The sequence below is a fragment of the Pestalotiopsis fici genome, assembly GCF_000516985.1.
Source record: "Pestalotiopsis fici W106-1 unplaced genomic scaffold PFICI_Scf_11, whole genome shotgun sequence".
NCBI classification, from domain to species: Eukaryota; Fungi; Ascomycota; class Sordariomycetes; order Amphisphaeriales; family Sporocadaceae; genus Pestalotiopsis; species Pestalotiopsis fici.
The window spans coordinates 502,789-528,644 of NW_006917101.1; the positions used below are offsets into that span (position 1 = coordinate 502,789).

Here is a 25,856-nt window from a genome sequence, read left to right on the forward strand (position 1 = left end):
CAGCTCTTCAGACATTTTTGGGTGTTTTCGTATCACATTCAATGATGCAAAATACAGGAGCCAAGATGGCTGGTGCAAAACTACTGTCGGCAGTAAAATAGGACAGGTCAAAGGAATACTCTATCTGACTCTCAACGCCATTTGAATTTAGTGGTGCGCAGCTTTGCCGTATACTAGTGACATCAGCCAAGTCACCCAACTAGACTCAGCCATAACTAGTAGAGATGGAGGTTAAACGATATTGACTCTACGAGGCAAAATAAGGTATGGGCAGCCCTAGGTACAGCTCAAGGGTCTAGACCCAGTCCAAGATGGTGCTTGTGCTTGGTATCAGAAAGGCTCAAACTTTGATTCCTGCCAAGCCGGAGTTTGAGCCGTGCTCGCCCTCCAGATCTCAAGATTGACTATACAGGCGAGAAACGCACATGCTCTTATTTATTTCACATTCATAATCGATTTGGAGCAAGCCAACTCTACAAACGCTAGCTAACAAGATTTCTGTACACAAGATTCAAGCATAAAGTGCGGGATCAAATACCTGACTACACCTGAGCCCTCACCTTGGCGTTTCTCTCCTTGGTGCGCTGGACAACATTGTCCTCGTCCCAGATTGAAAGGACGCTCGGGTCCTTGATTACGGCTTGGGCCCACTTGTCAAAGTTGGGTGCTTTGGCGGCCAGGTCGCTCGCCAGGCTCTTGGGCAAGATGCCGTGCTTGGATGCTGTGTAGATGCGGATCACAAAGGAACCCGTGAGCACCTAGAATTAAAGAACCGTTAGTTATCCAAAGACTTAGAGCGAAGCCAGAAAAAAAAAGGAAGATATTGCCGTAGTAGAATAGCAGGAGATGAACAACATACCTCTGCAAGAGTCAACTTGTCAGAGCCACCAAAGAAGGGCGCAGCATCAGCGAGCAAAGGCTCAAGCTCCTTGGCGGCGGCGGCAACAAGGTTCTCGACAGCCTCGGCGCGGTCCTCCTCGGTCTTGCCAAAGTTGGCCTTTTGAAAGTGGCCGCCGACCTTTGAGACGAAGGTGTCGGCAAAAAAGGCGATGCGGGCGCGGACCAGAGGCCCGTTAGGGTCGGTCGAGGCCGGGACCAGGTGCGACGGGAAGGCGTCGGCCAAAAAGTTGGACACGACGGCCGACTCGGTGATGATCTCGTCGCCGTATGCGAGCGACGGGACCAGCCCTCGCGGGTTCACCTTGAGGTACTCGGGCGTGCGCGGCACCGAGAGGTCAATAATCTCCTCCTCAAAGGGCACACCAAGTTCTGCCAGTGCAATGTGGGCGCGGTGGGCCCCTGTAGGTTTCCCCCAGTCAGTGAATGCCATGGACAGAAAAAGTCCCCCACGGGGGGAATGACTAAGTGCATGATCCGTATGTTGCTTACATGGGCAGAGGTGATTGGTATAAAGCTTGATCTTGGGGGTTTCAGTCGCCATGCTGGACAATTTTGTTTTTTTACTGTATGATCAGAGTTCCCTAAAGGTTTTTGATGATAATCTCACAGAGTATTTGAAACTTGAATTGAGTCTATAACGGCAAGCTGAGCTAATGCGCAGTTTTTATCCTGATTCTGGTATCAATTCCGGACTCCGGAGACTGCCTCAAAGCGGGGCAATATGGCGACATACTCTCTACAGCCAGTTTATTCAGTCGGCCATATTTATAATCACATTATGAAAGCGGAGTCGGTCGGAGACATCGGAAAGGCCGACGGCTGCCAGCCATATCTTATAGTAAAACAAAGAAGCGCTAGGTTCAGCGACATTAAAGATAGAATCACAGGTGAAGTGACTTTTGTTTGATTGTTGCTAAGCAACATTGGAGTGGAGCTTTCTAATCATGCCGAACAAAAGCTCGGCACCGAAATATTCCAGAACACAAGGGTTGAGGTAATTTGACCAGCGGTGTCTCTTCATCAGTTCCGTTTCAATAACATTATTGTAGTTGCGACTCAAGTGTTTCTTGATCATGCCAAAAGTCGGGAGTGGTAAGTCTCTGTACCTTCACACATATACTATATGACTATCAGCAGAAACTACCATGGCCATTTCATATCCATAGCCAAATATCTATGCCGGCACGTGCATACCATGAAAGCCAAACCCAATCGCCCACTCACACTCGGCTCTACCAATCTCCTTCATTGTCCGCGCATCCAGACAGACCAGATAGCTCGTCTTGCCGTGTCCGTCCAGCACAATGCTCAGCAGCACGCCATCGTCCTCGGCCGGCTCCTCCTTGTCACCCTCGATTCTCGGGCGAGGGACAAAAATGGCTTCTCCCGGCGTATGACCTTTTGGGTTGTCCCAATAAATAGTCTCGCGCGTCTTGACATTCGTCTTTGAGATGCTATCGAGCAGCGTGCTGCGGCCGCGGTTCGGCAGACTGTAAACGTAGCGATAATCTTTGGTGGCGAAGCTTGGATTAATGGTTGGAAGCTCGCCGATGTGAGGTGCTTTAATCTCAAACATCTTTTGTGCTCCCAGGTACTTTGTTGAACCGCCGCTGGATTGGTGGTTTTTGGGTATGCTGAATTTGTATCTTGCCAGTCGGACTTGGGAGTTGCGTGCTCGACTTTCATCTCCCCAAAAGTTCTTTCCCATGCCGTTCTTGCCCATGAGAACATCAATCTCGTACGACTTGATCACGTCCGTATTGGGGTACTCGAGCATATCGCAGAAAATATTGATCTCCCCCGTCAAACCGTCAAGCTCATCGTAGGCGTTGGCGCTATGAAAGTAGAAGCCTGCTGGCGTTTCAAACTGTGCCACAACACCTTTGTCTTCCCGGCGATCTATCACGAACCACTTGCATAGATTCTTTTCGTCGAATTCGTCAATAGCGTCTGTGATGCTACGATTCCAAGGTATACTCAGCCCCATGGCTCTAATATGTGTTGATGGTACGCAGAGAATAACGTAGGATCGTGTCAAGAAGAAGGAATGAATGTAAGCAGGCCGGACGTCGGGTTGTGCAATGGTCGCTAGGATATCTGTAGTACCAGTGGCTGCATTCGATCTAAACACACGGTACGTTGAGACGGGGCCGAATTGGAGGTTGTAATTGAAGTAATCGCCAGTCTCTGGATCTCGCTGAGCATGTGCACAGCTGAGCGGGCCCTTAAGCAGAGGATTCAAGGTCGTGTGTGCCTTGCAATCCAATGCCTCCATAGTGTTTGTGTCAAACGCCTTGAGAATCGAATTGTCAGTGCCGAGCCACAAGACTTTGGGCGTGCTCCGATGCCCGGACTCGAGTGGCTGTTTTGTGTTTGGCAACGGCAGACCAGGTACGCTACCCTGCACAGTCACTGCGATGTTCTCAATATTGGTCGGAAGCGGTAGGCCTGAGGCGCGCCAGACACTCATGACTTTGCTAAAAATGCCGACACAGACATCCTGCCGTTGACCAAAGGTAATGGTGGAGCGCCGTCCGGTGCTCTTGATCTCGGCAACTAATTCCTCGGTCTGCCTTTTCGAAGAATACTCGACACGGACTGGGCCATTCGGGTCAAGCTGGTTTGGTATTATTTGGAACTTGTGCGAGTGACCAAAGCCGTCGAACCAATGCTTGGTTCGGTATGTGCCCAGAGGTGTATCCTCCACATTGTATTGACCCGGTCCGGTTCGAAAGAGACTTCCGGCAGCCCACGACGGTATAGAGCCCTTGACATGTAGGTCAACCGGACCTCGAACTTCGTTTAAGCCCTCAAACTGTCAGACATTATAGAATTAGTTGTGATTTTTACCCTTCTATGAATATGAAGTAAAACTTACGCCTGCTTCATTAGGCCAGTCGTCAAGATCTTGATCCACTAGCTTCTGGACGGTGCGTTCATAGTCTTCATCTTCATGCTCCAAACCCCGTCGGAGGCACTGGTCTATTGCCTCTGGATCGGGCATATTCGTCTCTTTGTGTTTGTAGATCGTTGTTTTCGACCTATCTCAAGTCGTCCTGAGTTGATTCTCACAAGCCAGGGAGGGACTTTTTGATAGGAATATTGATTGGCGAATGATGAGCAGAGTGAAGTATCAGGCTGTTGTATATGAATAGTGTCCTGAATCTCCCTGATGGTCCTTGTATTTATAGGGTCGTTGGAAGGACCAAGATACTGTCCTACACCAATATGCGAAATATGGTGAGATGGGCTTGGTGGGACATGAGCCGAATGCGAGCCTTGGAATGAATTATAATCCAATCAAGTCGCAACTGGTACCGAGAAAGACGCGGGTGGCAGTTGTCAGGCGAGGTTTTCAATATTAAATTATAACTTGATTCCGCGGTCGGTGCCTGTTACACCAGCGATCATATAGATAAGTAATCAATACCGTCGAGTTTCCCTTGGACCAATGATATTGTCTTGTGAAATTATTAGATTGCGTTCAACTCGCCAAGGTGGATCGGCCTGTCAGAGACTCAGGTTGCCGAGATGGCGCAGCCTAGCGCAACTGATCCCGGGAATGACCAGGCACTTAAAGTCACCGCACTCGCTTATAATCGCCGTTGCAGGACAGGGTAGGATAGACTTTGGTGGTCTAGATTCTACAAATGGCTGCTATAGGCCTGGAGCTTTCCTCAGAGACGGATGACGATGGACCTCAGGTGCAATCAGATTGGATGGGACTGAGCGGCGTTTCTGCTTATGGTTGCATGGTACTGGACTGTGCTGTGCGACTCAGTGATAGTTGAGGATAACGTATTTTGAGCGTTTGCTGTCGACCAACTGGTTTGCTAGTGGTGGGTTCCAAGAATGCTGGTTGGAGTCGACAAAAAGGACTGAATGGACGCCACCGTTGCAGCGAAGAATCAAGCTCTGAAATGGTAAACGGGAACGGGTAAACTAGACAGACGCTGGATGCGCTGAAGCACCTTAACCTTGATTTCAAACACTGTCTCTTCAAGTTGCCATGCTGAAGAGAAAGAAAAAAGCGCAGACCTCGAGCAGCAGATGATGACCACTAACACCATTAGCAAAGGTAACAATGTATGCCGTCATGAATCATCAGCACTATTTGCGGCGCTGGCGTCTTGTAGGTTGTCCTGAAAGGTACATCTCTAACCTAGTGACTGTCCCCCCCCACCATGTCTTGCGTTGCTCAGCTACTAGGTTAGGTACTATGCGGTTAGGTCGTTTCCAGCGATCTGGGTGCGACTGCGGTAGGTCCCGCTAACGGCGATAGCACCTGGTACTTTTCGACTTTCTATGTCTCGAGCAAGCTGAAAATATCCCTTTCGGAACTACAACTCAAAACCCACAAATTTCTATGAATTTTGAATGTGTTGAGCTGAGAAAAATCGAATATACACCCAGAAACACAGCAGAATTGCCGAAACGGAGTGTCTAGGATTATTTAGCACCTCTTCGTCGGTTCACGAGGACGTCCCACATCTAGTACTATTTCATACACCTGGAGCAAACCTTTCGGTATTTCTGCCGGCTAGATTGCTGCTGATGCATCGCCCGGGTAAAGATCATTGTCAGGGCCGAAGAATCTTTCTTTTCTTATTGGTCTTGAAGTCAAGGTAATCTTCGTGTGGAAATGAATAGATGCCAGTCATCCATCAGATGGTTGTAATCATGACGAGATCTTCTAGTGCGGTCCTGTCGGGAGTACTCTGCTTCGCTATGCTGCTTCCATTGCGATATTGGGAAGATGGGAAAAGTCCATTCTCTGTGAAGATGGCCTCATCTTTGATATTGCGAGCAATCAAACAAACTGCGAGATGGTGGAGAGACAGCTTTCCACGTTGATACTAGAAGTGCCGATACAGAACATCGCAAGGAATTTAGATCTTACTGCTTTATCAAAGTCACAAGGTAAAGACGAAAGAAAAGTGTACACAAAATAGACCAAATAGCGTGAGATTAAAATTTTCCATAGCGATCTTGCTGCCTAGATGGTCGGGGGCTTGGCAGACCTCAGACTCTGAACCCGCGGTTATGGGACATCGGAGGTTGTATGAACAATGGCTAATGTATACCACATATCTACAATGGCTGGTATAAAGCTTTACTCCCCAGAGTAGCAGTAAATCGAATTCAGATCATTCGTCCTGCTTCAGCATTCATTCAGTCACGAAGAGAGTGGTGATGGTAAATGTGGCCCGCACTGCTGCCTTGATAGACACACCACTATCACCGCCCTTTCCGCTAACGTCGGCTCATCAGTTTAGGACCCCATTGCCCTCCAGCCCTCATCCTCAACTTAGACAAAACTTCACTTGCCCTCTCTCGCCGACAACATGGCAGCTTTTGAGCCAGTTCCTGAAGCTCTGATAAAGGTCGCGCCTCGCTATCCTGGCGACAAGGAACCTGATAGGCAGGCGCGGCGCTACCTAAAGCAGCTCAACGACATGGCCAAGGGTCACGACCGTCCTTACTCTTGGGGTCTTACTGTTTTCCGTACTACCTACACGGCCGAGTCAGACGAGACGTTCCCGAGAGCCATCGAACGCCTCAAGCAACATGCCCATGCATTTGCCACGGAAGATTTACGCTCAAAAGTCAAGCGGCTTCCTGGAAACTCTTTCACGCAATTCAATCCACCAGAAGGACCACTAGATCCCGCTCCTAATGAGGAGCTATCCCGCCGCTTCTATTGCGATATTATAGAAGATGCCGCGTCTCTGGATGGAGCTGATGCCGAGGAGGTCGGCAGGGCCTTTGATGCTTGGCTCGACAAACATCGACAGCTAGAGGACCTCCGTCAGGTGTACTGGGGACGATACCATTTCTGCATCCTAATGGATGAGCAAGGAATAGACCACCTACTACAATTTGACCCCAGCGAGCCACCGCGGGGCCATTGGAGAGAGAAGTACGATTTCTATGTCAAGGTTGTCACAGTCTTCCGGCGAGGACAGACCGACATGAGACGGTTTTGGTTGCGCGTTGGGATCAAGGAAAATATATTTATCTTGGCTAATGGTGTAGATGATATCGATATCTCGGAGATTGGGATGCCTGATCCTGAGGATGCAGCTTACAATTGGTACGGCTTATTTCCTTATTGGTAGCTGCCTCTAGGAGCCAAGCAGCGAAAACAGTACCAGAGACGATTTAGAAGCGAGAAGTCCTTTAAATTCAAGGACCGATTAGAAGTTGAAATGCACTTTCATTTGCTAAATTCACTGTACTCCATCTTCTTGGCTATCGGTATTTGTACATTGGTCTTGTGTCTGGGTCAGTTGTGTCTCCGAGCTAGCCTGCTGTGCCGATGTAGTTGTATAAGCCATTCGCGGCACAGAGCAACATGAGAGACGTTGCTAGCACGATATACTGCCTCGTTTGATTCACAGCCCAACATGAGGTTGCAGAGGTTGTCTGATGGTCTTGGCTGCAGCTTCATGGGCTCCTAAGTCAGCCTTGATTTAAAAGCTACCCTATAATTTCCAGTCGAGTGAGAATGAGATTTCACAGCCTTGCGGTATCTTTCTAGCAGACATGTCTCGCCCCGCGGCTTCAAAGCAGATCAATAATGTTCATCTAGTCACTTACACTAAAGAGGTTCCATGGCCGCTAGAGATCTGACTCATATTTCTAGAGACTTCGAAGCTACAAGAGCTGAGGGCTGTGGACGTCCGAACTCGTTCAGTCCACACCGAGCGGGTATTCATTGCACTGGGCACTCTGGACGGCGTATGTACAGACAGCCAACTGGATACCACAGCCATCAATGGACCGATATCCAGCTCGACTCCCATCTGGGTCAGCCGCATCATAGCCAGGTTGGGTGGCAGACTTAATATATCGAGTCACCCCTAGATACGTGTCTCGCGACGGGTCAATCATCATGCAACCAATTGAAGGGTTGTTCTCAGCGAGACATTCGGCCAGGAACTCTGATTGGATTCCAAAGTGCTGTGGCTGCAGTCTTGGCCAGCGGTTTGCTTGCAAAGCTGAGGGGTGCAGGGGTTATAGGCGAATCGAGACCAGCTGAAATTCATTCCAGGATCAACCGATGTAGTACTGGCTGCGTCTTGCTCTCATACCGAACCGTTTGAGGATCTTTATTTATGTTGACTAGACGCGTTTTTGCCTCTCATTTATTTCGTGACAACTGGACACCACGAATCAGTTTGAATTCCCTCCTGCGCAGCCTCTCACCACCTCATGCGCATGGCCATAGCCGTATTGGTGCCCATCGATGACAGAAGCTAGATTTAAAGTCCTCGGCATAAAATTTCAAAGACTTGTCTTAATCATTTCTCGCTGTTTCTGCCTGTCAAGTACCAGGTTTAATGTCCTGAGGAAACTCCGTACACAGCCATTGTACCAGACCGGCAGTTTCGCTTTTGTAACTGGCGTGTCAACAGACTGCCGCTAGAAAAATGCTTTGCAACTGGTGTCAAAACGATCGTCAGGTGGTTTTCTGCGAAGGATGTGATATGTACTTTTGCGACAATTGTTGGCAGATCCTTCCGCACCACAAAACCAACAAGCCCGGACCCGGCGGGATCCCTCACAGTAAATCCGACCCTCGGATCGTCGAAAAGGTGAAGCAGTGGATGGCTGAACCTCAGAATGAAGAAGATGAACATGAACAACACGAGAATGACGAGGACTCCTTGTGGTTTGGTGTCAGCAAAGACGGGGAAGGCAACCCAATCCTGGAAGTTTACCGGCGCTATGCGGCCATAATGATGGACACCTTCAAGGAAGGATTGCCAAATCGATATCCTGGACTTGTGTCCGTCGTTGGCCAAACAGGTTCGTGCCACGCTTACAATTATTTCTGTCAGCAACTTACCACGGGCATCAAGGTGCGGGAAAAAGTACACTGATACGCCTACTCATCGATCCGGTGAATCATCCAACTTCTGTTGAGGAGTCTGGATCGGTGGCTGTGCCGATTCTAGGACGCAGTGACTGCGATGTTCCGACATCATCTGATGTCCATCTCTATATCGATCCCAAAACGCAAAAGAGCGACAGACCAATACTACTCGCAGACTGTGAAGGCTTCGAAGGAGGGGAAAGAGACCCAATTGCGCAGGCTGTCACAGTTGGAAGACACCATGCATCGGCAAAAGGCAGACGATCACTCTCCCGTGTCGCCCGTGCCTCCAAGATAAACTTGAAGTGGGCATCTAGAAAGACACCCGACCACGAACGAACCAGCAAACGCCAATACGCCGTGACTGAGATGTATCCTCGGATATTTCATGCATTCTCCGATGTCATAGTCTTTGTCTTGAATAATCCAAAGTAAGTCTTGCTACACAAAGAGCTAGCTGTAGAGTGCTCACATGTATCTAGGACATTAGAGGACGTTTTTGAAAAACTGTTGAAGTGGGCGCATGCAAACCACTCGGCCTCCATCAATCTCCCGAGCAAACCACATGCTGTTATTGCCATCAACAAATCAAGCAACTCCACTCCCAATAGTCATTGGAGCAGTGCAACCGCGACAGATGAGGCATTCAAGTCCATGGACGCACAGCTTCAGAAGAACAAAACATTTCAGAAGTATGCCGCGCAACTAGCAGGTCGCAGAGAAATCGATAACCTGCGCCAATTGTTTGAATGCTACTATTCCAGCGTCCACGTCGTGCGTCTCCCAGACAAGAGCAGGTACGAGCTGTTACATGAGCAGCGAGATGTCTTGTACGAAACCATACAAGACTGCTGCGAGCAGTCATACAGAAAGAAGATGTTCCGAGGGATGCTGCCAGATGTCGACCAGTTCTGGCTGTATCTCTCGCTCGCATTCAATCACTTCTCCGAAACCCTTGATGAGCCTTTTGACTACGTCAAAGCATCGTTGAGACATCGACCACCGCCGGACACTTTGAGGGACAATGTGTTGGAATTCGTTCTTCTCGTAGGCAAGAAGACAAATCTTGAAGTGGAAGAGCTTTTCGCAAAGGTGACCGGGTTCATTGCCTCATGCATTATGCTTGACTCGGCAAGAAAACAACGTTTTGGTAAGTGACTCTAGCTCGTTTATGATTTGGCACGTATCAATGATTTTATTTCTTTGTTGCTTTTCCGTGATCAAGGAGGTTTAAGATACCTCTGTCTGTTACAGGCTGCCTAGGTCCTCGAATATACCATGCTGACGTCGCTGTAGGTTTGCCACAAGACTGGTTCAGAGCCGAGATTCCCAGGGCATCAAACTCTGGTGAAAGGACAGGTCAAGAGTATCCACGAAAGCAAGAAGCAGATTCGTACAAGAGTCTGTGCAGTTACGTCGTTCGAAGATATGTCAATACCAATGTGCAGTGTCAGTACAAGCACGAGGGACTTTTCCCCTGGCGTTGCGCACTGTACGCGGGAACCCACGACGAAATGCATCAGGGCTCGGCCGCGATAGGCGTCACGCGGCAGATTGGTGGTACCTTCAAACACAAATTCAGTCCCAAGGTATATTCTTGGGAGAACCGCATTGAGCAGCAACTGCGTGAGCTACACGACTCTGGCGAGTGGCGGACGAAAGATTTGTCAGATCGTACACGCGCGCACTGCAGAGCAGTGAAAAGTTTCTACAGCCAGCTGGGAACTGGCCTAAGCAAGCTGACCAGTAACTCAATCTGCCTGTGTTGTTTGTTCAACCTTGCCCAGTTTCGGCTTCGATGCGAACACTTCATATGCTTCGAGTGCGCAATGGAGGTGGGCCACTTTGAAGGCGGCAAGACGCGGATACGGGTCCAGTGTCCGATTGATGGTGGTGAAGTCACAACCATTCATACCAACCCCATACACTCGGGTTTGAGGGTGCTCACTCTTGACGGGTAATTACAGTCCCAATCTTTTGCTGTCTGGCATTTAGCTGATCAGAAAATAGTGGCGGCATTCGCGGAATTGTTGAACTTTGCACTCTCAGAGCGATTCAGACGAGGTTGGGAAAAGTTCCGCTGCAGGAGTTTTTCGATTTGGTGGTTGGCACAAGGCAAGAATCTCCTGCCACATCTTCAACAAGCTTTCACTAATAAAAAGAAGCACCGGTGGGATAATCGCACTAGCTTTTGGACATCAGCGGCTTCCCGTCGACAAATGCATTTCCTTGTTCCGAGACCTGGTGAAGGACGCTTTTACACCTCGCAAGGGCCAAAAGCTCTACGGCATTCGATACATTGAAACTATGCTGAAGAAGAGCAAGTACAGGACCAGAACCCTTGAAGATGCGCTGAAAAGGGCTCTTGGTGAGGAGCCTCTTTTTGGACCAATCGACCCAGACGTGCGACCCCTGAAAGTGGCTGTCACAGCAACGACTGAAGCCGGCAGACTTCCGTATTTGCTGTCAAACTACAACATGGCGACAAGCTCATTGAAGCGAAGTGCCATTGAATATAGAAGAGACAGACCGGAGAGCCCGGACGAGGAGGTCCGGGTATGGGAAGCGTAAGTTCATACATGACCAAGCTCAACATTGCTGTTTCTAATGATCAATCAAGTGCTCGCGCTACTTCGGCTGCCCCAGGATACTTCAAACCTTTCGAACGGTCCTTTGTAGAATTGATGGACGGAGGAATTCTTCACAACAATCCGATCAACATCGCCATGGAAGAAACGGCAAAAATTGCCTTTCAAGAAAACCTGAACCAAAGACCAGACATTGTCCTATCTCTTGGAACAGGCATGCCGTATGAAGGTCTTCGCCGATCCCGGTCATCTGCTGCGCCCACGGGGCAGGAGAACCAAGAAAGACAACGGACTAGGGTGCCATTCGCCAAAACACTTTTCACCCTGATCAGCTATCAGATCAAACTCAACTTGGATGCACAAAGCCAATGGGAGAGATGGATGAGTAGTTTTTCTCATCCAGATGATGGTCAGCTATTTCGCGTCAATCCAGACTTGAGAAAGGAGCCTCCAGCAATGGACAAGGTGGAAGAAATTGAACCATTGATACAAAGTGTCGACGGCTGGTTAGCTCAAAACAATGACATTGACGACATAGCTCGTACCCTCGTCGCGAGCTCATTCTACTTTGGGCGCGTTGGCAATGCAGAAAGAGGCTCGAGGACTGGCGTACAGTTACGCGGGTTGATATACTGTCGACTGTCAGAGAACGCTGACAACATCAAAGCACTCGGTGAATACCTGACTCGCTCGGGAAACCCTTAGTTTGAGGTGTTTGCGAATGCCACGTCAAAGAAGTACCCCATTGATGTCAACGCCATGGTCAAGACGGGTCGTTACAGGCCCGTCCAAGTGGAGATATCAGTTCCGAGCGAGGAGTCGGAAGTTACTATTGAACTCGGCTTACCCAACGGGCAGCAACGTCTACTCAGCAGCATCAGTGGATTCCCTCGACAATTGATGAAGCACGATTTCAACCCACAACTTCCTTCTTACGTGGCTTGAGGTATATCATGGTATTTCTCATTTTTCTTTTCTGTAAGGTGTCTTGGGGTGGCGTCGTATCAATTGATTAAATAGTGTGCCAAATGAATAAAATGCCAGCTTATTGCAACTCCAAGAGATACCTGCTCCGCGGTTGCACTTGTCCGTTATTTTGATCTAAGCGAGATAGTCAATCTGTATACAACATGCATCAGTCACCTGATGCGGACTGCATTTCAACATTCTTATCAGTAGCCCCTTACGCAGCTCCACTACACTTTTATCGACACTTTTGTTGTTTTGTTATGCCATGAGAATTTCGAGTGCTGGCGTCATGATTTCCGATCATTGTCTCCGATCCATATCTCATCTCTAGGAAAGTCGACTTAGTATGACTCCTGCCCGTTTTCTCCACTCGCATCACTGCGGTCCAATGCAGAAGGAGCTTAAACCCAGCGTATCATAGAACAACAAACTCACCTCTGCTCGGCTGGACCTTCAAAATTGCCAGAAAGGAGGACAGCTTCGGTTAAAATCATGCATGCCAAGCAAGAATTGGAGCTGCGGAACGTCTAGTACCGTACATTAGCCGACGTTCTCGCGAACCTCCAATGACATGAGCTGGACAATGGCCTATACTGAGTGCATGACCTTGCGACCATGGCAAGCTACTCCACATTGATTCGACTACTTAAAGGACTAGGCATTGTGTTGTTCTTAGGACAACTTCTGTATCCAAAACAGCCTGACATTCTCCCCAGCATAGGAAAAACGCTCCTCAAAGATGACTGCCAGGATCAAGGTCGGTGTGGTTGGCTATGGCAACTCGGCCAAGAGCTTTCACCTCCCCTTTATCCAAGCCGTGCCAGACTTTGAGCTCGTGGCCATTTTACAAAGATCAGCAGCACCCAGCGACCCAGCGACAGCGCCGGCGGGCTCGCACTGCACCGTCGATTTCCCGGCTATCCGCCACCATCGTACCAGTGATGCCTTTTTTGCGGATGCGAATATTGATCTGGTAGTGGTGGCCACCAGGAATGATTCACATGCGCCGCTGGGCAAGTTGGCGCTCGAGGCCGGTCGACATGGTAAGTATACCGTACTCATGAGAAATGCCCTTGACTATTCAAGACATCTACTGATAAAATGTTAGTCATAATCGACAAACCATTTGCCCAGTCCACTCAAGAAGCGGACGAGCTGATTCAACTTGCCGAGAGCAAGGGGCTCATTCTCACTTGTTTCCAGAACCGGCGATGGGTAAGGCAGGCTTTTATTTTTGTTTCCATCTTCCTCTCCCGTGCTGTGTACCATCATCCATCGGAATTATGCTAATGGACCTTTCAAGGATGGTGATTTTCAAACCCTTCGGCGCCTCAAGGATGCAAATGCTCTCGGCGAGATCAAAGAAGCTGAAATACACTACGACTTTGAAAACGCTGGCGCATGGTTTCCCAGGGATCAAAAGGAATACACGCCAGGTTCCGGCATGACATTCGGACTGGGTAAGCCAAGTTTCCTCTACCATTATATTTGAACTCTTCGAGCTTGAAGAGACGAGGCTAAAGAGAAGATACTTTGCAGGCACACATAGCATTGATCATGCAATGGTCCTCTTTGGTCGCCCCAAATCCGTAACGGCATTCTTTCGAGCCCAGCGCGGGGTTGAGTCTGAGATTGAAGATTCCTTTACCATTATGCTCCAATATGAAGGACAACAAAGAGATCTTCTGGTCACTGTCAAGTCTTGTGTCATCACCATCATGTCCCAGCAGCTCAAATACATTGTACGCGGAACCAAGGGTTCGTATTTCAAGGTAGGCTTTCATGGACTCTACTTGTCTGCGTGACTCGATGAAATTGCTGACCTCCCATCCGTCATCAAGACTCAGCAGCGAAGTACCTGTATCCAGGAAGAGCAGATTTCGAACGGCATCGGCCCGTCTGACCCCAACTTTGGCATCGAGCCAGCCGCTACCAACGGTATACTCACAACCCTAGAGGAATTCGACGCCAGTCACCAGGAATTCGATGACAAGACTGGCAAATACACTGGCCACTATCCCACCATACCCGGAAGATGGCTGTCGTTGTATGAGAATCTTGCCGCCGCCATCAAAGGGACGGGTGAGCTCGAGGTCAAGGCGACGCAAGTGCGTGATGTCCTGCATATCATAGAGCTGGCAAGGATGTCTCACGTTCAGAAGCGCACGATGCAATGTGATGAATGATCGATCAGGATCCAGAGTTTTGGGGATTGGGTTACACAAAAATTTGATCAAAAAGCTCATAGGGGCAAAAAATAAGAACCTCTCGATCGGGGAATTGAACCCCGGTCTCCAGCGTATTGAACTGAGCATTCAATGACAAGCTGGCATACTGACCACTATACTAATCGAGATTGAAGTATTGAATCAGATCAGATATGATTCGTTGGAGAAAAGAGAACTTATTGCAATATGTGTTATGTTCCTCAAATTTTGGGCCACAAGATCCACATCGTGAAATTTTGTGACTCAGTCGCTCGGCGCCCACCATTGTTCTTGTATATTAGTACCCATAGAGGCAGTGGGGGCTACGAAGCAACTCAGGATTCAAGGTTGGGTGATTGATTGCCTATACGCTTTCATGTTTGTGTTGTGGCCGGCCGACAATAAACATAATAAACACAATCAAAGCAGTCAGAATCACAATGTGTGCAAATAATAAACAGCAGTTCTTGTTAAACTTCAAGATTCTGGTCACGATCTCGCTCATACAGAGATATACATCAGCAGTAGCAACTTGGCGTCTCTGCACATGCCATATCCTCACATGCTGTGCCCCGAAAAAAGACTTCCTCCAATACGAGAGAATATCTGTATGATGGCTCTAGCAATTCCCTGTTCCACCAAAGCCTCCCAGATCTTTCCCAGGCAAGCTCTCGTTCCAAAGCATTTATGCTTCGGAACTGTAAAATCTTTATAAGTAATATATCGTGAACAAAAATGCAGGCGGGTATATTGGTATTATCGTTTCTCTTTAACGGCCATCGTTTGAAGTAGTCATATTTCGTGTTGTTGATTGTCGCAGAGGATCGGCGAAGAAATAGCCGCCGAGCGATTAAAATTGAGGTATGCTGATTCATTATACCTCAGATGATCAAATTAGTGGTGGGTGGCATTTTACATGAGCACCCATTCGGTGCCTCGCTTGACAAATTTGTCAAGCAACAAGCCCAAGTCTGCAAGCACGAAGCGGCAAATATAGAAGCTGAAAAACTCTGCTGCATGTCTTGTGCAAAGTTCGAGACCGACTTGTGTCTTGTCGGCATGTCGTAGTCCTGGATCATCGACCTGGCGCGCAATGAGATCTATAGAGCAGGTTAGCACTGGACGACAATTGAGCAGCCAGCGTTGTAAAAGCACTCACCAACTGTTTGCGCAGCATCAAACAGTCGCGCAAGACTCTGCATATAGCCGGCATAAGGACCGTCAAACTTCAGAGACAAGACATCACGCTTGGCTGGTCGGCTACTAGGGTGAGGAACCATGGGCAGGGTGGGCATTGTGCCAGATCCTACGCCCAAAGCCTCCTTTTCCGGAATTCTCTCGCCGCCGCCACTCGTGCTCTTATTGCCGTAGGCGCTCGTGAGATTCGCTGCCGATCCCTTGCTCCTCAGTCTGCGCCAGCTGAAGGCCGCTGCTTTACCGCTGACGCTTGTACTTCTCGGCACTGGCGGGGCAGGCTCACTGTCTTCTCGGTCTCGGAAGGCACCCGCGCTTTGCGTCCCAACTTCATTTCCCAATTTCCGGCTCAACGTTTGCTGTACTTGTTCAAGCACAGTCTCCAAACTTTGCATTTCCTCCAACACGGCATCGGCATCGTTGCTGTCGACCCTTGCTAGATTGAGCAGAGCAGCGGTGAGAAAGTCACACTGGGAAGACTTGTCTTCCAAGTTCCGCAGTTTGACGCCCTTGACTTTCCATACTTCATGAGGCACAAACATACGAGTGGTGACGTATCCACCGCGGGGGTGCGCAAGAGTCTGATATAAAGCTCGCATAAGCCAAAAGGGCCGTAGCATCACATCAGAAGGGCATGGCTCGAGTGGCAATGGAATATCCGGATTGGGGGACTGGATGGAATTTGGTGACTGAGGCCGCTCAGCATGGAAATCGGAATCAAAAAGAAACATTCCACCAAAACCACCAGCCGCTTTGCTGCCGAAAGTCATTGCTAATGGCGTTGGGAGTGCGGGCACTGCCGGTTGCCGAGAAATGGAAGAGTTTGTCATTGTTTGGCTGAGGGGAGCAAGTGGGTACAAATCAGACGGGCTCTCCAGATTCGGAACCGACATCTGCCGGGCCTTGAGCGACTTGAGGCTTGAGGAAGACTGATTCTTGCGCAATGGGCCACCAAAAGACATGGGGGAACCAGTACGGAAATCATTGGGATCCTCGGTATGCGGCGGGTTTTGCGGCGGCGTTGGTGGCGCCATCATCGGCGGGGCGGGACTGGCGCCTCTTCGCGGAGAATCTGGACTGCGCATGGAAAAGGGACCTGGCTTTGTAGCCGTTGCTGACATTGCTTGCCTTGATTGCGCGGCAAAGTTTCCTGGCTTCACGGGAATCGTAGCTGTGGAAGCGCCGCTGGTAGCTTGAACAAGCTTGGCAGTCTCGATCTTGAGCTGTTTCGCATTCTGTCCTGACAGCCTTCGATTTCTAACGCTCGACCCACCTGGCGACTGTGATGGGATTTGAGGCAAAGCTTGTGGCGGCGGTGGGAGTGACGGCGGAGGAGGCTTATAATTTGGCAATTCAGCAACGGACGACAATACCGTGTTGGCTGTGGGTGGGCTTGAACCAACAGAACTGTGATATGTTCTTTGCGTGAGGCCGCTCGAATCCGACTTGCGTTCCCTCGAGGTAGCATCCACCTGTTTTGAGCCCTGCTGATTGAAAGAAAAGTTGTTGAGCGCATAGTCTCTGGTCAGGTCCTCAAGCATGCGCTCATCCTCGTCGGAATCGCTGCCGTCAAAGAAGTGGCCATTGTATGCTTGCGGGTCGCCATGCTCTGCAATAGACAATTGTCTTTGTCTCTCTCGTTCGTGCGCTGCTTGAATGATGGCCTCGCGTTCTGACAGTGCTTCTCTCTCGGTCTGACGCACCCGTTCCTTTGCAATCTCAACCCGGCGCATCGCGTTCGCCACCACGTCTTCTTCCGGTGGTTCGTCATATACGTCAAGAGGATCAAACCCATCATCGTACGCAGCTTCAACGGCAGCATCTAGAGCAGCATCAAATTCAGCCTCTGTGTCACCACTGATGGCGCGAATGTGCTTGCGCCGAACACCGAAAGAAGAGCTCCTAGAGTGCACTGAAGACGCTTCCGAGCCATCGGATTCGTCGATTGGATCTAACCACGATACAGATTCGTGGCTGGGATTCCGGTTGTGGCCATTGACGTTCTCTGCGCTCAACCGATCACTAGAGGCGAAGAAGTCCTGCCTGGATACCTCCTCAGGTTCCGGTGTCCTTGGTTTAGCTGGTGAGGCAGGGCGACGAGGAGATAATGGCGCCGGCATGAGTTGGCCTTGCGGTATTGTGAGCGAGCCTTCAAAATTGCGGCGCATTGGCGATCTCGAGGAGAAGGAGGACGTAGGGGGACCCTGTACAGAATCCACGGCCAGATTGGTCGAAGATCCTCCAAATCGTCCCGAGCCCAAATAATCTGGCGCAGGCTTTCGTGATGCTGTCGGAGAGAGGTCTTCTTCGTCGCTGTCGGCAGTAGTGATCTCGACTCCATTATAGGATATACTTTCAGGTCTTGCAGGGAGTGCTTTGCTTTCCATTTGAACTTGAACATGAACCATGCCGTCCAGCTCCTCTATCCTGCTGGTATAAGTCCGCCGCTGCATTGTCATATTAGTAACACTCGCGTGGTGCCGCAGTTCAAATGACGACTCACAATGGCCTCTAGCTTCTTTTTATCTTCATCCCCAGTCGTCCTGGCAAGGACGTGCGCCAAGAGATCACATGCTTCTATGTACGAGATGCGTGCACCTTCGAAATTTTGTGCATTGTCGAGTTGAACAGCGGTATTTGCCTTGGCAAGTGCCTTGGACAGCATTGCTTTCTGCGACGGGTGTTTCTTCGCTCTCCCCCCGGAGTCGGAACTGCTTTGCAGCGTCGAGGACCGACTCCTCGAGTGCCCCCTTCGCTCAGGCATTGCTTCCCTTAATCTTGCTGCGGCTAGTATTGTTCTGGTCTGAGAAGTGGTATATGTAGATGAGTCTGGATCAGTCTGCTCATCCCGGTTTAGCCGTTGACTTCGTAGTTCGCCGCTCAAGTCGCCTGAAAAGATCGAGCTAGGCGTGTCTGTCGTTGCGCTCGGCCGATCCTGCTCCAGTGGCTGCGAAGTCAGGTTTGCGAGAGACGCGGTCGATAGTTCAAGCGACGGCAAAGTGACTATGGGCGGTAGATTCGGCGCCGCAAGCGCAGGTGAAGACGGTCGTCGGTTGCTCGCGCTCGAAGCCGCACGCGGGGAAGCGGACGTGATGCTGGTGGCCGAAGGTCGTCGCTTGGTTAATCTTCGAGGAGAATTGTATGTTGCCGGTGGTGATTCGATGGCCTGGTTCAAGATGCCGATCGAGTCCACGCTCATGCGGCGGGAGAAGTTTGTGGTTACTTTCAAGGGTGGCTGCGCCGGTAGATGTGGTTCGACTGAATGGGACGCGCGACTGGAGGTGGTTGAGGCGGACCAGCGATTGAGATTGCGGAAGCTATCGCTGACACCACTTACTCCCCCTGTGCTGCCCCCTCTTGAATGTAGCGGTTGGGGGTTGGTTAGAGGATCCGGAGGAGAGTTGGGATCGAAGACGACGGCATTGAACTTGACAGGGGCGAGGTTCGTTCCAACAATGCGCGGGGGCGGGAGGAGCGACGAGGTCCGCGGTAAGGTTCCCGCAAAAAAGGATGGCGACGAAGGTGTCTCGTCGGCGAAACGAGCAGGCTCAGATAGACTTTCCTGCGGGCGCGGTACCTGTTCCCTGATGGTGGGATCGCCCGGCCTCCTTAAGCTGGACTGAAATCTAGATCCCGCAACTTCTGCCCGAAATCCAGCCGCAGTACTGCTGGTCCCGTTAGTGGTCGTAGTAAATGCACCACCACCACTGCTACTGCTGGCACTGTTGGCGGTGCCGCTTCGATTCCGGTTGTAATGGTAATTGGCAGCTGGGCCCTTTTGCGAAAAGTTGATGGGAGTGTTCGACCTCGAAGAGTGATACGGTATGGAGTCGGCCCTGGCGGAGCCTACATTGGCTGGTGGGTAATGACCTGTTGCGACAGATGTCGCGCGCGGCGGGTAATTGTAGGGGAGACTGTGGGCGGCGGGCGGTGGTGAAAGCGCCGTCTGGCCTTGGACGTGAAACTGGGATTGGGATTGAGAATAAGAGTGGTGATGGCTCATGGAAGCACCGTTGCTCGGGTTGGTGGAGGCGGCATATGGTTGTGGCATTCTCGAATCTTGCTAAGAAAGCATGAGATAAGCCTATTACCTATTTGCTACCGACCGGGCAGCCACCATCTCTCTCTTCCTTCCACTAAGACTTGGGAGGAGGAGATCACAGCGGCGCACCTAGGCAGGTAAAGTTAGTGCCCTTGCAGCAGTGGCTCCCTAGACAATGTAGCTAATGCCGCGGCTGGAAGCCAGAAGACCGAATGACCGGTTACTGCTAATCCACCAGTAGCCAACAGTACGCAGAGAACTCAAGATTGCAGCTGAGTGGCGGCGTCCACAGACTCCCACTTTCGATCAAGCTTGTGCGCGCTATCGCGGTCCACGAAATAACTAATGGGGAGTGGAGGAGATTCTTTGATCGTTTTGGGGTTGCGGAAAGTACCCAGGTAGGTAGGTGACTGTCGTTGCAGTAGCAGTAGTAAGTAGTAGTAGTGATAAGTAGGTCCAACACTGCTGCTCACACGAAAACCCGACAGCCTTTTGTTTTCCCCGGCAATCCACACAAGAAGAAGGAAAGAAACAGTCAATTTCTGGAGTAAAGCATTGGGACAAGAGTCCAGGTTATTCTTTTTGCAAGTTCATATCTAGAGAAAAGGGAACAACAGCCTTAAGGTAGTACCAGCCCCTACCTACCTACGGATATCTCGCAAGGAAAGCAGAGGGCCAAACAAAAACCACGCCAGTTTCTATGGATGGCGTGCCGGGTGCAGCAGATACAAAGCTGGAGAGCCCCCCAAGGTCAATGGAGTCTGTGGATGGGCCCTGCGCTATTATGCGCTCCGGGGTGGGTACGTTCAGGGCAAAAGATGATAGGTAGCGTCCTGCGCGTTGTGATAGGAGCCGCGGGGCGCGGGCAATATCTGGTAGTATGGAGTCTGGACAGGCAGACCCTCGAAAGAAAAAATAAAAATCCCAGAAATGCACCCCCCGTTGGAGCATTGAAATTGTCCCCAGGGTTGTCCACGTGCCTTGTGTGCACTGTGCAGTTTGTCGATCCGTATCAAAGGGGGCTTGCTTGGTTGCTTGGGTAATAACGTGAGGTAGGGGATTAATGTGGGATGGCTCGGTAGATTTCAACTTCCAGTACAGTACACTACGCGTCGAGGCTGCGACAATTGGCGTGCAGAAATGGCAAATGGTGCTTACCATGAATTACTCACATTGTTGATGAGAATTTCAGTTCATGAACTCACGAGTACTCGCAGGGCTCGGAGATTTCTCCATCATGTTCTATGAGGAGTTGAATCAAATACGCATGTGAAGGCAACCTGGACAAGAAGCAGTTTCCCTTGCTCCCTTGCTCACAGTATGTAGCACCTCGTAAGTAAAAGTGCATACGGTACCACAATACGGAAATACCTACTCCAGGGTTTCCTACCTACTCAGGGTTCTCTATTACATGCAGACAGCTGGGTACGAGGTAGGTTGTCTGGTACCTAAAGTATATATGTGATAGGTCTGTCCTAGGTGTCTGGGTTTGGGGATGGAAACAACCTGGAAGACGACCCTTGGATGTGCCGTCATCAGTGTTGCGTGGTTTCACAGCAATCAAGGAGTGTCTACGTTGATATCATACGTAATTCCCTTACAGGCTGACTGGGTAATACTTCAGCTTTGTGCTTATTTCGTAGGATCAAGACAAAAAATCATACCAATAGCCATGCTTTTGGAATTGTAAAACCGCCCAGAGACAGCATCAATATTGGGCAAAGGATGCGCGCCACTGGCGTAGACAGTTGGAGGCCGACATCCTGAATCCTTCCGCGGTGGCTGCATGAGACGACATGTAGAATCCAGGGGTAAATCCGAAAACAGTCGTTACTTCGTACCTGTTCCTCGGGTTCCTTTTCATCCTCCTCACACAAACAGTGCCGCTTCTTTCCCTAGCAATCGCCGCAGGGCATGATCACGACCCCCCCTTTCCTAGAGGCTACCTAATAAGGTAGGATGCCATGCTTGGGGCAGACACTAGAGCGAAAGTCTGGAGGGATCTTGCCTGTAGAATCTTGTTCCCGCTTTGCCCGCCGTCAAGGTCAAGGACCCGCCTCCAGAGGGGCTCTTTCAGGAAAACGACTGTCATGAACGTGCTCACTCGGCAAGGGTCCAGTCCAGCGGTCGGTTGCTTAGTTGCTAAAAGGTTTTCTTTCTGGGAATCAAAATTGAGATTGATAAGCAAACATGAGAATAAATTGTAAATACCTGTTCAGTATTGCAGTGAATAGGATACAGAGGATGTAATCAATCGAAACCTGTTCAGAGTACTCGTCGTGGAATCAAGGGCTTCGTCATCATTGAGGTTGTCCATGGCCACAGTACCAGAGACATTGAGCAATTGCTTCTTCTACTCCAAGGATGTTCGTCGCTTTTGCCGCCGCCATGCAGTGGAGAAGCGTTCGGCGTGTCGCTTTCACATTGAAAAGCATGCCAGTAACAGATGGAATTTACGTGGTCATCAATGCACTTTACGAGTCATTTATTCGGATAACCATTATCGTGCTGTCGACCTCTCGTTATTATCAAAAGGCCAGAGCATCGTGGCCCCGCTGGGCAGAAATGGGTGCTGTTTTGCTCAACGGCACACACCTACTTTCTACACGGTTCGGCGGCCACTTATTCGATTGCATCGCTACAATCTGTGGGCCTGTCAAGTGTCTAGGTGCATGCATGTTGTAACCGACAAACGACTTCTCTCATTTTCTGTCATTAGTTGTACACAAGATCGATTGATTTCCCGGGAGAAGGCTTTGTGAAATCAAAGATGGTTGTTGGTACGCGCGCATGGCATGCCTTAGGTAATACCAACTGCCGTGCTTCTTTCAAGTTCCACCTCGCGCCCCCCGATCAATGGTGCATTTAAATGGCTCTTTTATACTGGGGAAAATGCAGATCAAAGTGCTCTATGATGGCCTGATTGTTCGATGCCATCAAGAAAAAAGGCCTCAGACTTTGGCGCAAGATTTGCCAAAACCGCCGGCCCGCCATCCGCGTTGTGTGGTCAGTATCAGGGTCCGACTCCACCGGATTTATACCAGACTGAGCAGAATAGTGTGTGCTTCTTTCTAAAGCTCAAGTCTCGTTCGCAGAGCAACGGTATAGTCCTCTTGTCTTGGAACACGCGGGGCCGCAGAATTGATGCCGTGCCGGCTACTCGTTCGATACCCTTCATCCGGGCCCAACTTTCCAGCAACTGCCTGAAGATGTTAGAGTATCAAATCATAGGCGCCTGCGCCCAAAGGTTGCAACCACTTCGGAATGATCCGTCCAGACGGCAATGGATGCACTGCTTTCGGGCTTCTCCAATAAAAGGGCGCTGAAATTCTCCGGGTCGAACAAACACGGACCAGCATTTGACACACCCGAGAAAGAGTTCAACAGGAAAGACGTTTCAGAAGATGAGCCCCTCATCCGAACACGGTCACTGGTGAAAGCTGTTTCCTTCGCCATTTGCTAGGAGGTAACCCTCGCAATAGTCAATCAGCCATTTGGAAGATCGTAGCGGCAAATCCAATTGAGCGGCACTGAAACAATTGCAACCATGGTCATGACCCTGTCCACACTGCCCAAGTAAATCTGCCCACGTCCCGACAACACTAGTTTCATGATGCAACCCAGTCTTGACCAGTCAAGCCCCAGCTCAATATCTATTCTTCTGCGGACCTAGCAACAAACCATCGGGTCAATTCAGTGATTTCAATATTTTCCCAAGTTGCCACGGCAAGTCTGTGTCTCATATGAAGATAGCAAAGCGGTAATAACAATCCTTAGGAGCTTCAATGTCGAGTATGCATCCTCATTTCGTCTCACATATTTGAGCTGGCCACCAAAGACGATCATCAAATCGCATCATAGGAACATGGGCACATCTTAGGTCACAAAATAGGTAGGCACCCCACTGAGATCACTCAAAGCAAAATCATTAATCCTCCAAGATAAGTCGTGGGCATTCGGGCTAGGATCCTACCTCGCTTGACCAAGATCTGGCAAATCATTTCTGGCTGTAGATCATAAGTAGGATGAGCCGGTTCGCGTAAGAGCTCATTGTGTCACACTATAGCGGGAAGATCTTACGCTCCTGAGGACCGAAAGAGTTCCTGTTTCGAAAGCTGGCCGGCCAGGATCAGAGTTGCATCATCAGACGGCATTTGCCTTGCAAGGCTGATATAGCATTATCGCAACTGCAAGCCCAATTTATACCTGTTAACATGAAGACACGCTTTGAGAAAAGAAGTGCTGCACCGAAATTGGACATGTCAATGGCATGTGTTATTTAGATTGTGGCTGAAAACAAAAGGGTATGATATTTCGCTATTGATCTTATGCTGACTGGATCTCCAGATAATCGGCCAAATCGGCTGCCACGAGCTTGTGAGTATGCGATGTCCTATTGGCAAGATTAGCTGAGTTGCTTCCTTTATTGTCATCTCCTTTTCATTATCCAGCAACCGCTCAAGGCACGCGTTACTCACATATGCAGGCTATTATACCAAAAGTATTCGTCTAGGGGTGCACAGTCGTACTTTTCAGGATTTGTGATGACGTCCGGATGATTATATCCTGCGCAGTACGTGGTGGTGTTGGTTATGCCGTAAGCAGTCGGATCGTCCATGACTCCGTTCAGGAAGGTATTGATATCATAGAGCATCGCCTGTACGCCGTCGTTTTCTTGTTGAAAGGACTCAATGCGTTCTGACAGCAAATCGGACCACGTATCTACACCGTTCTTGTTTGGATACTTGTGCTTCGTTTGCTGGTTCTCAGGCGTACGATCCAACGGCGGCAGGTTGAGGAATAGGAAGTTCTGGTAACCGGCCGCGAGCATGGCCGTCACACTCTGTGCAAAGAGGGCATCCAACTCCCGGGTCCAGAAGCTCTCATACGACTCGAGCAACGGCTTCTTGTACTTGCTATCGAGGACATCATTGATGCCAATCCAGATGGACACGAGGGCCTTGCTCTTGTCCATGGAGACGGGCGACTCGGCGAGCACCGGGTCCGCGTATGTGAGATACTGCTGAGTCTGGTTGACTAGGGGTATCGTGTAGTCGCGGCCACCCGATATGAACTCGCTGCTAATGAAGCCGCCGGCAAAGGCAAAGTCCCATAGCTGCACTGGGCAGTCGGCCGGTGCATACTGCCCATCCTCCACGGCGCAGTTGGTGAGATACTCGAGCCAATTTGGTCCACCCTCGGCCGTGCCTGTGAAGTTCTGGACGATCCTGTCGTCGAGAAGTTGCGAGGCTGAGAAGGCGAACTGTCCATCAAGCATGGAGCCGATGAAGGAGTATCTTGGATAGCCGGCAGTACCCTGGACGAAAGAATATGAATCGCCAAAGGCTATCACATATTTCGTTTCGGTCCAGTTGAAGCTTGCATTGCACAAGGTGGCGAGCCTCAAGGCGCCCAAGAGTAAGGTGGAACCACGTATCGAATTAATCATTTTTAAAGCGCTTTTATATATTCGGCCTGCGAATTTCGAATACACAAAACAAATAAACAAGCAAAGTCAGACAATATCGGAGGCAAACTGGGATGTCAAACGTGATGGCAGATCGCGCCCCTTCTATATACATATGCAGCCTTGATGTCATAAGAAATAGAAATTTCGATCCTGCGCCGAGAAGATCAAAACGATAAGCGTTGTGGGCAATGCCCACTGTGACTTGTGGGCTGCAGTTCACCGTCTCCATGGTGAGGCTGGGTAGTCGCTCGTAGTGCGCCGTGCAGGATGATCCCGTGGATGCGATCGGCGGCCAAACCCTCTATAATCGTCGTAGCCCCTAAAACGAAATTCAGCAGCCCGCGGGTCAAGGGGTCTGACAGGATCGCGTTATGGACAAAGTCATTCATGACGGCCCGAGAATTTGTACGAACTGTGAAAAAGGACGACCATTAGTTGAAACTTGGACCAGCGCGCCAAGGCGCACCGTTTATAAGGCACCCGACGCCATTTCACCTTGACAGAGTCTATGCTTTCGGTGGTGCTTATTGACCAAACACCGGGATATCCGGACCTAAAATCATGTCATTTGGCCCTTTGAGCGCACTGACGGTCAACCTGGTGATGC

At 49.9% G+C, this 25,856-nt stretch overlaps 7 protein-coding genes across 7 annotated transcripts; 3 read left to right on the top strand and 4 right to left on the bottom strand.

The window, feature by feature from the left end:
• Positions 1-542: 542 nt before the first annotated feature.
• Positions 543-1,441, bottom strand: PFICI_13150 (uncharacterized protein; the record flags this gene model as incomplete). Its single annotated transcript, XM_007841731.1, has 3 exons — positions 543-758; positions 860-1,299; positions 1,390-1,441. 3 exons carry the CDS (start codon positions 1,439-1,441, stop codon positions 543-545), a joined length of 708 nt encoding a protein of 235 aa, XP_007839922.1.
• Positions 1,442-2,074: 633 nt separating this feature from the next.
• Positions 2,075-3,904, bottom strand: PFICI_13151 (uncharacterized protein; the record flags this gene model as incomplete). The annotated part of the gene is made up of 2 exons (XM_007841732.1): positions 2,075-3,715; positions 3,779-3,904. The coding sequence occupies 2 exons, from the start codon at positions 3,902-3,904 to the stop codon at positions 2,075-2,077; spliced, it is 1,767 nt and encodes a 588-aa protein (XP_007839923.1).
• A 2,341-nt stretch (positions 3,905-6,245) lies between these two features.
• PFICI_13152 (uncharacterized protein) lies at positions 6,246-7,019 on the top strand (the record flags this gene model as incomplete). The annotated part of the gene is made up of 1 exon (XM_007841733.1): positions 6,246-7,019. One exon carries the CDS (start codon positions 6,246-6,248, stop codon positions 7,017-7,019), a length of 774 nt encoding a protein of 257 aa, XP_007839924.1.
• Positions 7,020-8,333: 1,314 nt separating this feature from the next.
• PFICI_13153 (uncharacterized protein) lies at positions 8,334-12,072 on the top strand (the record flags this gene model as incomplete). Its single annotated transcript, XM_007841734.1, has 7 exons — positions 8,334-8,712; positions 8,766-9,210; positions 9,262-9,923; positions 10,139-10,736; positions 10,790-10,880; positions 10,925-11,346; positions 11,400-12,072. The coding sequence occupies 7 exons, from the start codon at positions 8,334-8,336 to the stop codon at positions 12,070-12,072; spliced, it is 3,270 nt and encodes a 1,089-aa protein (XP_007839925.1).
• A 1,003-nt stretch (positions 12,073-13,075) lies between these two features.
• Positions 13,076-14,522, top strand: PFICI_13154 (uncharacterized protein; the record flags this gene model as incomplete). Its single annotated transcript, XM_007841735.1, has 5 exons — positions 13,076-13,379; positions 13,445-13,551; positions 13,640-13,796; positions 13,876-14,108; positions 14,178-14,522. The coding sequence occupies 5 exons, from the start codon at positions 13,076-13,078 to the stop codon at positions 14,520-14,522; spliced, it is 1,146 nt and encodes a 381-aa protein (XP_007839926.1).
• A 933-nt stretch (positions 14,523-15,455) lies between these two features.
• Positions 15,456-19,788, bottom strand: PFICI_13155 (uncharacterized protein; the record flags this gene model as incomplete). Its single annotated transcript, XM_007841736.1, has 3 exons — positions 15,456-15,643; positions 15,703-18,184; positions 18,241-19,788. The coding sequence occupies 3 exons, from the start codon at positions 19,786-19,788 to the stop codon at positions 15,456-15,458; spliced, it is 4,218 nt and encodes a 1,405-aa protein (XP_007839927.1).
• Positions 19,789-24,105: 4,317 nt separating this feature from the next.
• On the bottom strand, positions 24,106-25,228 carry PFICI_13156 (uncharacterized protein; the record flags this gene model as incomplete). Its single annotated transcript, XM_007841737.1, has 2 exons — positions 24,106-24,172; positions 24,258-25,228. 2 exons carry the CDS (start codon positions 25,226-25,228, stop codon positions 24,106-24,108), a joined length of 1,038 nt encoding a protein of 345 aa, XP_007839928.1.
• Positions 25,229-25,856: the final 628 nt, after the last annotated feature.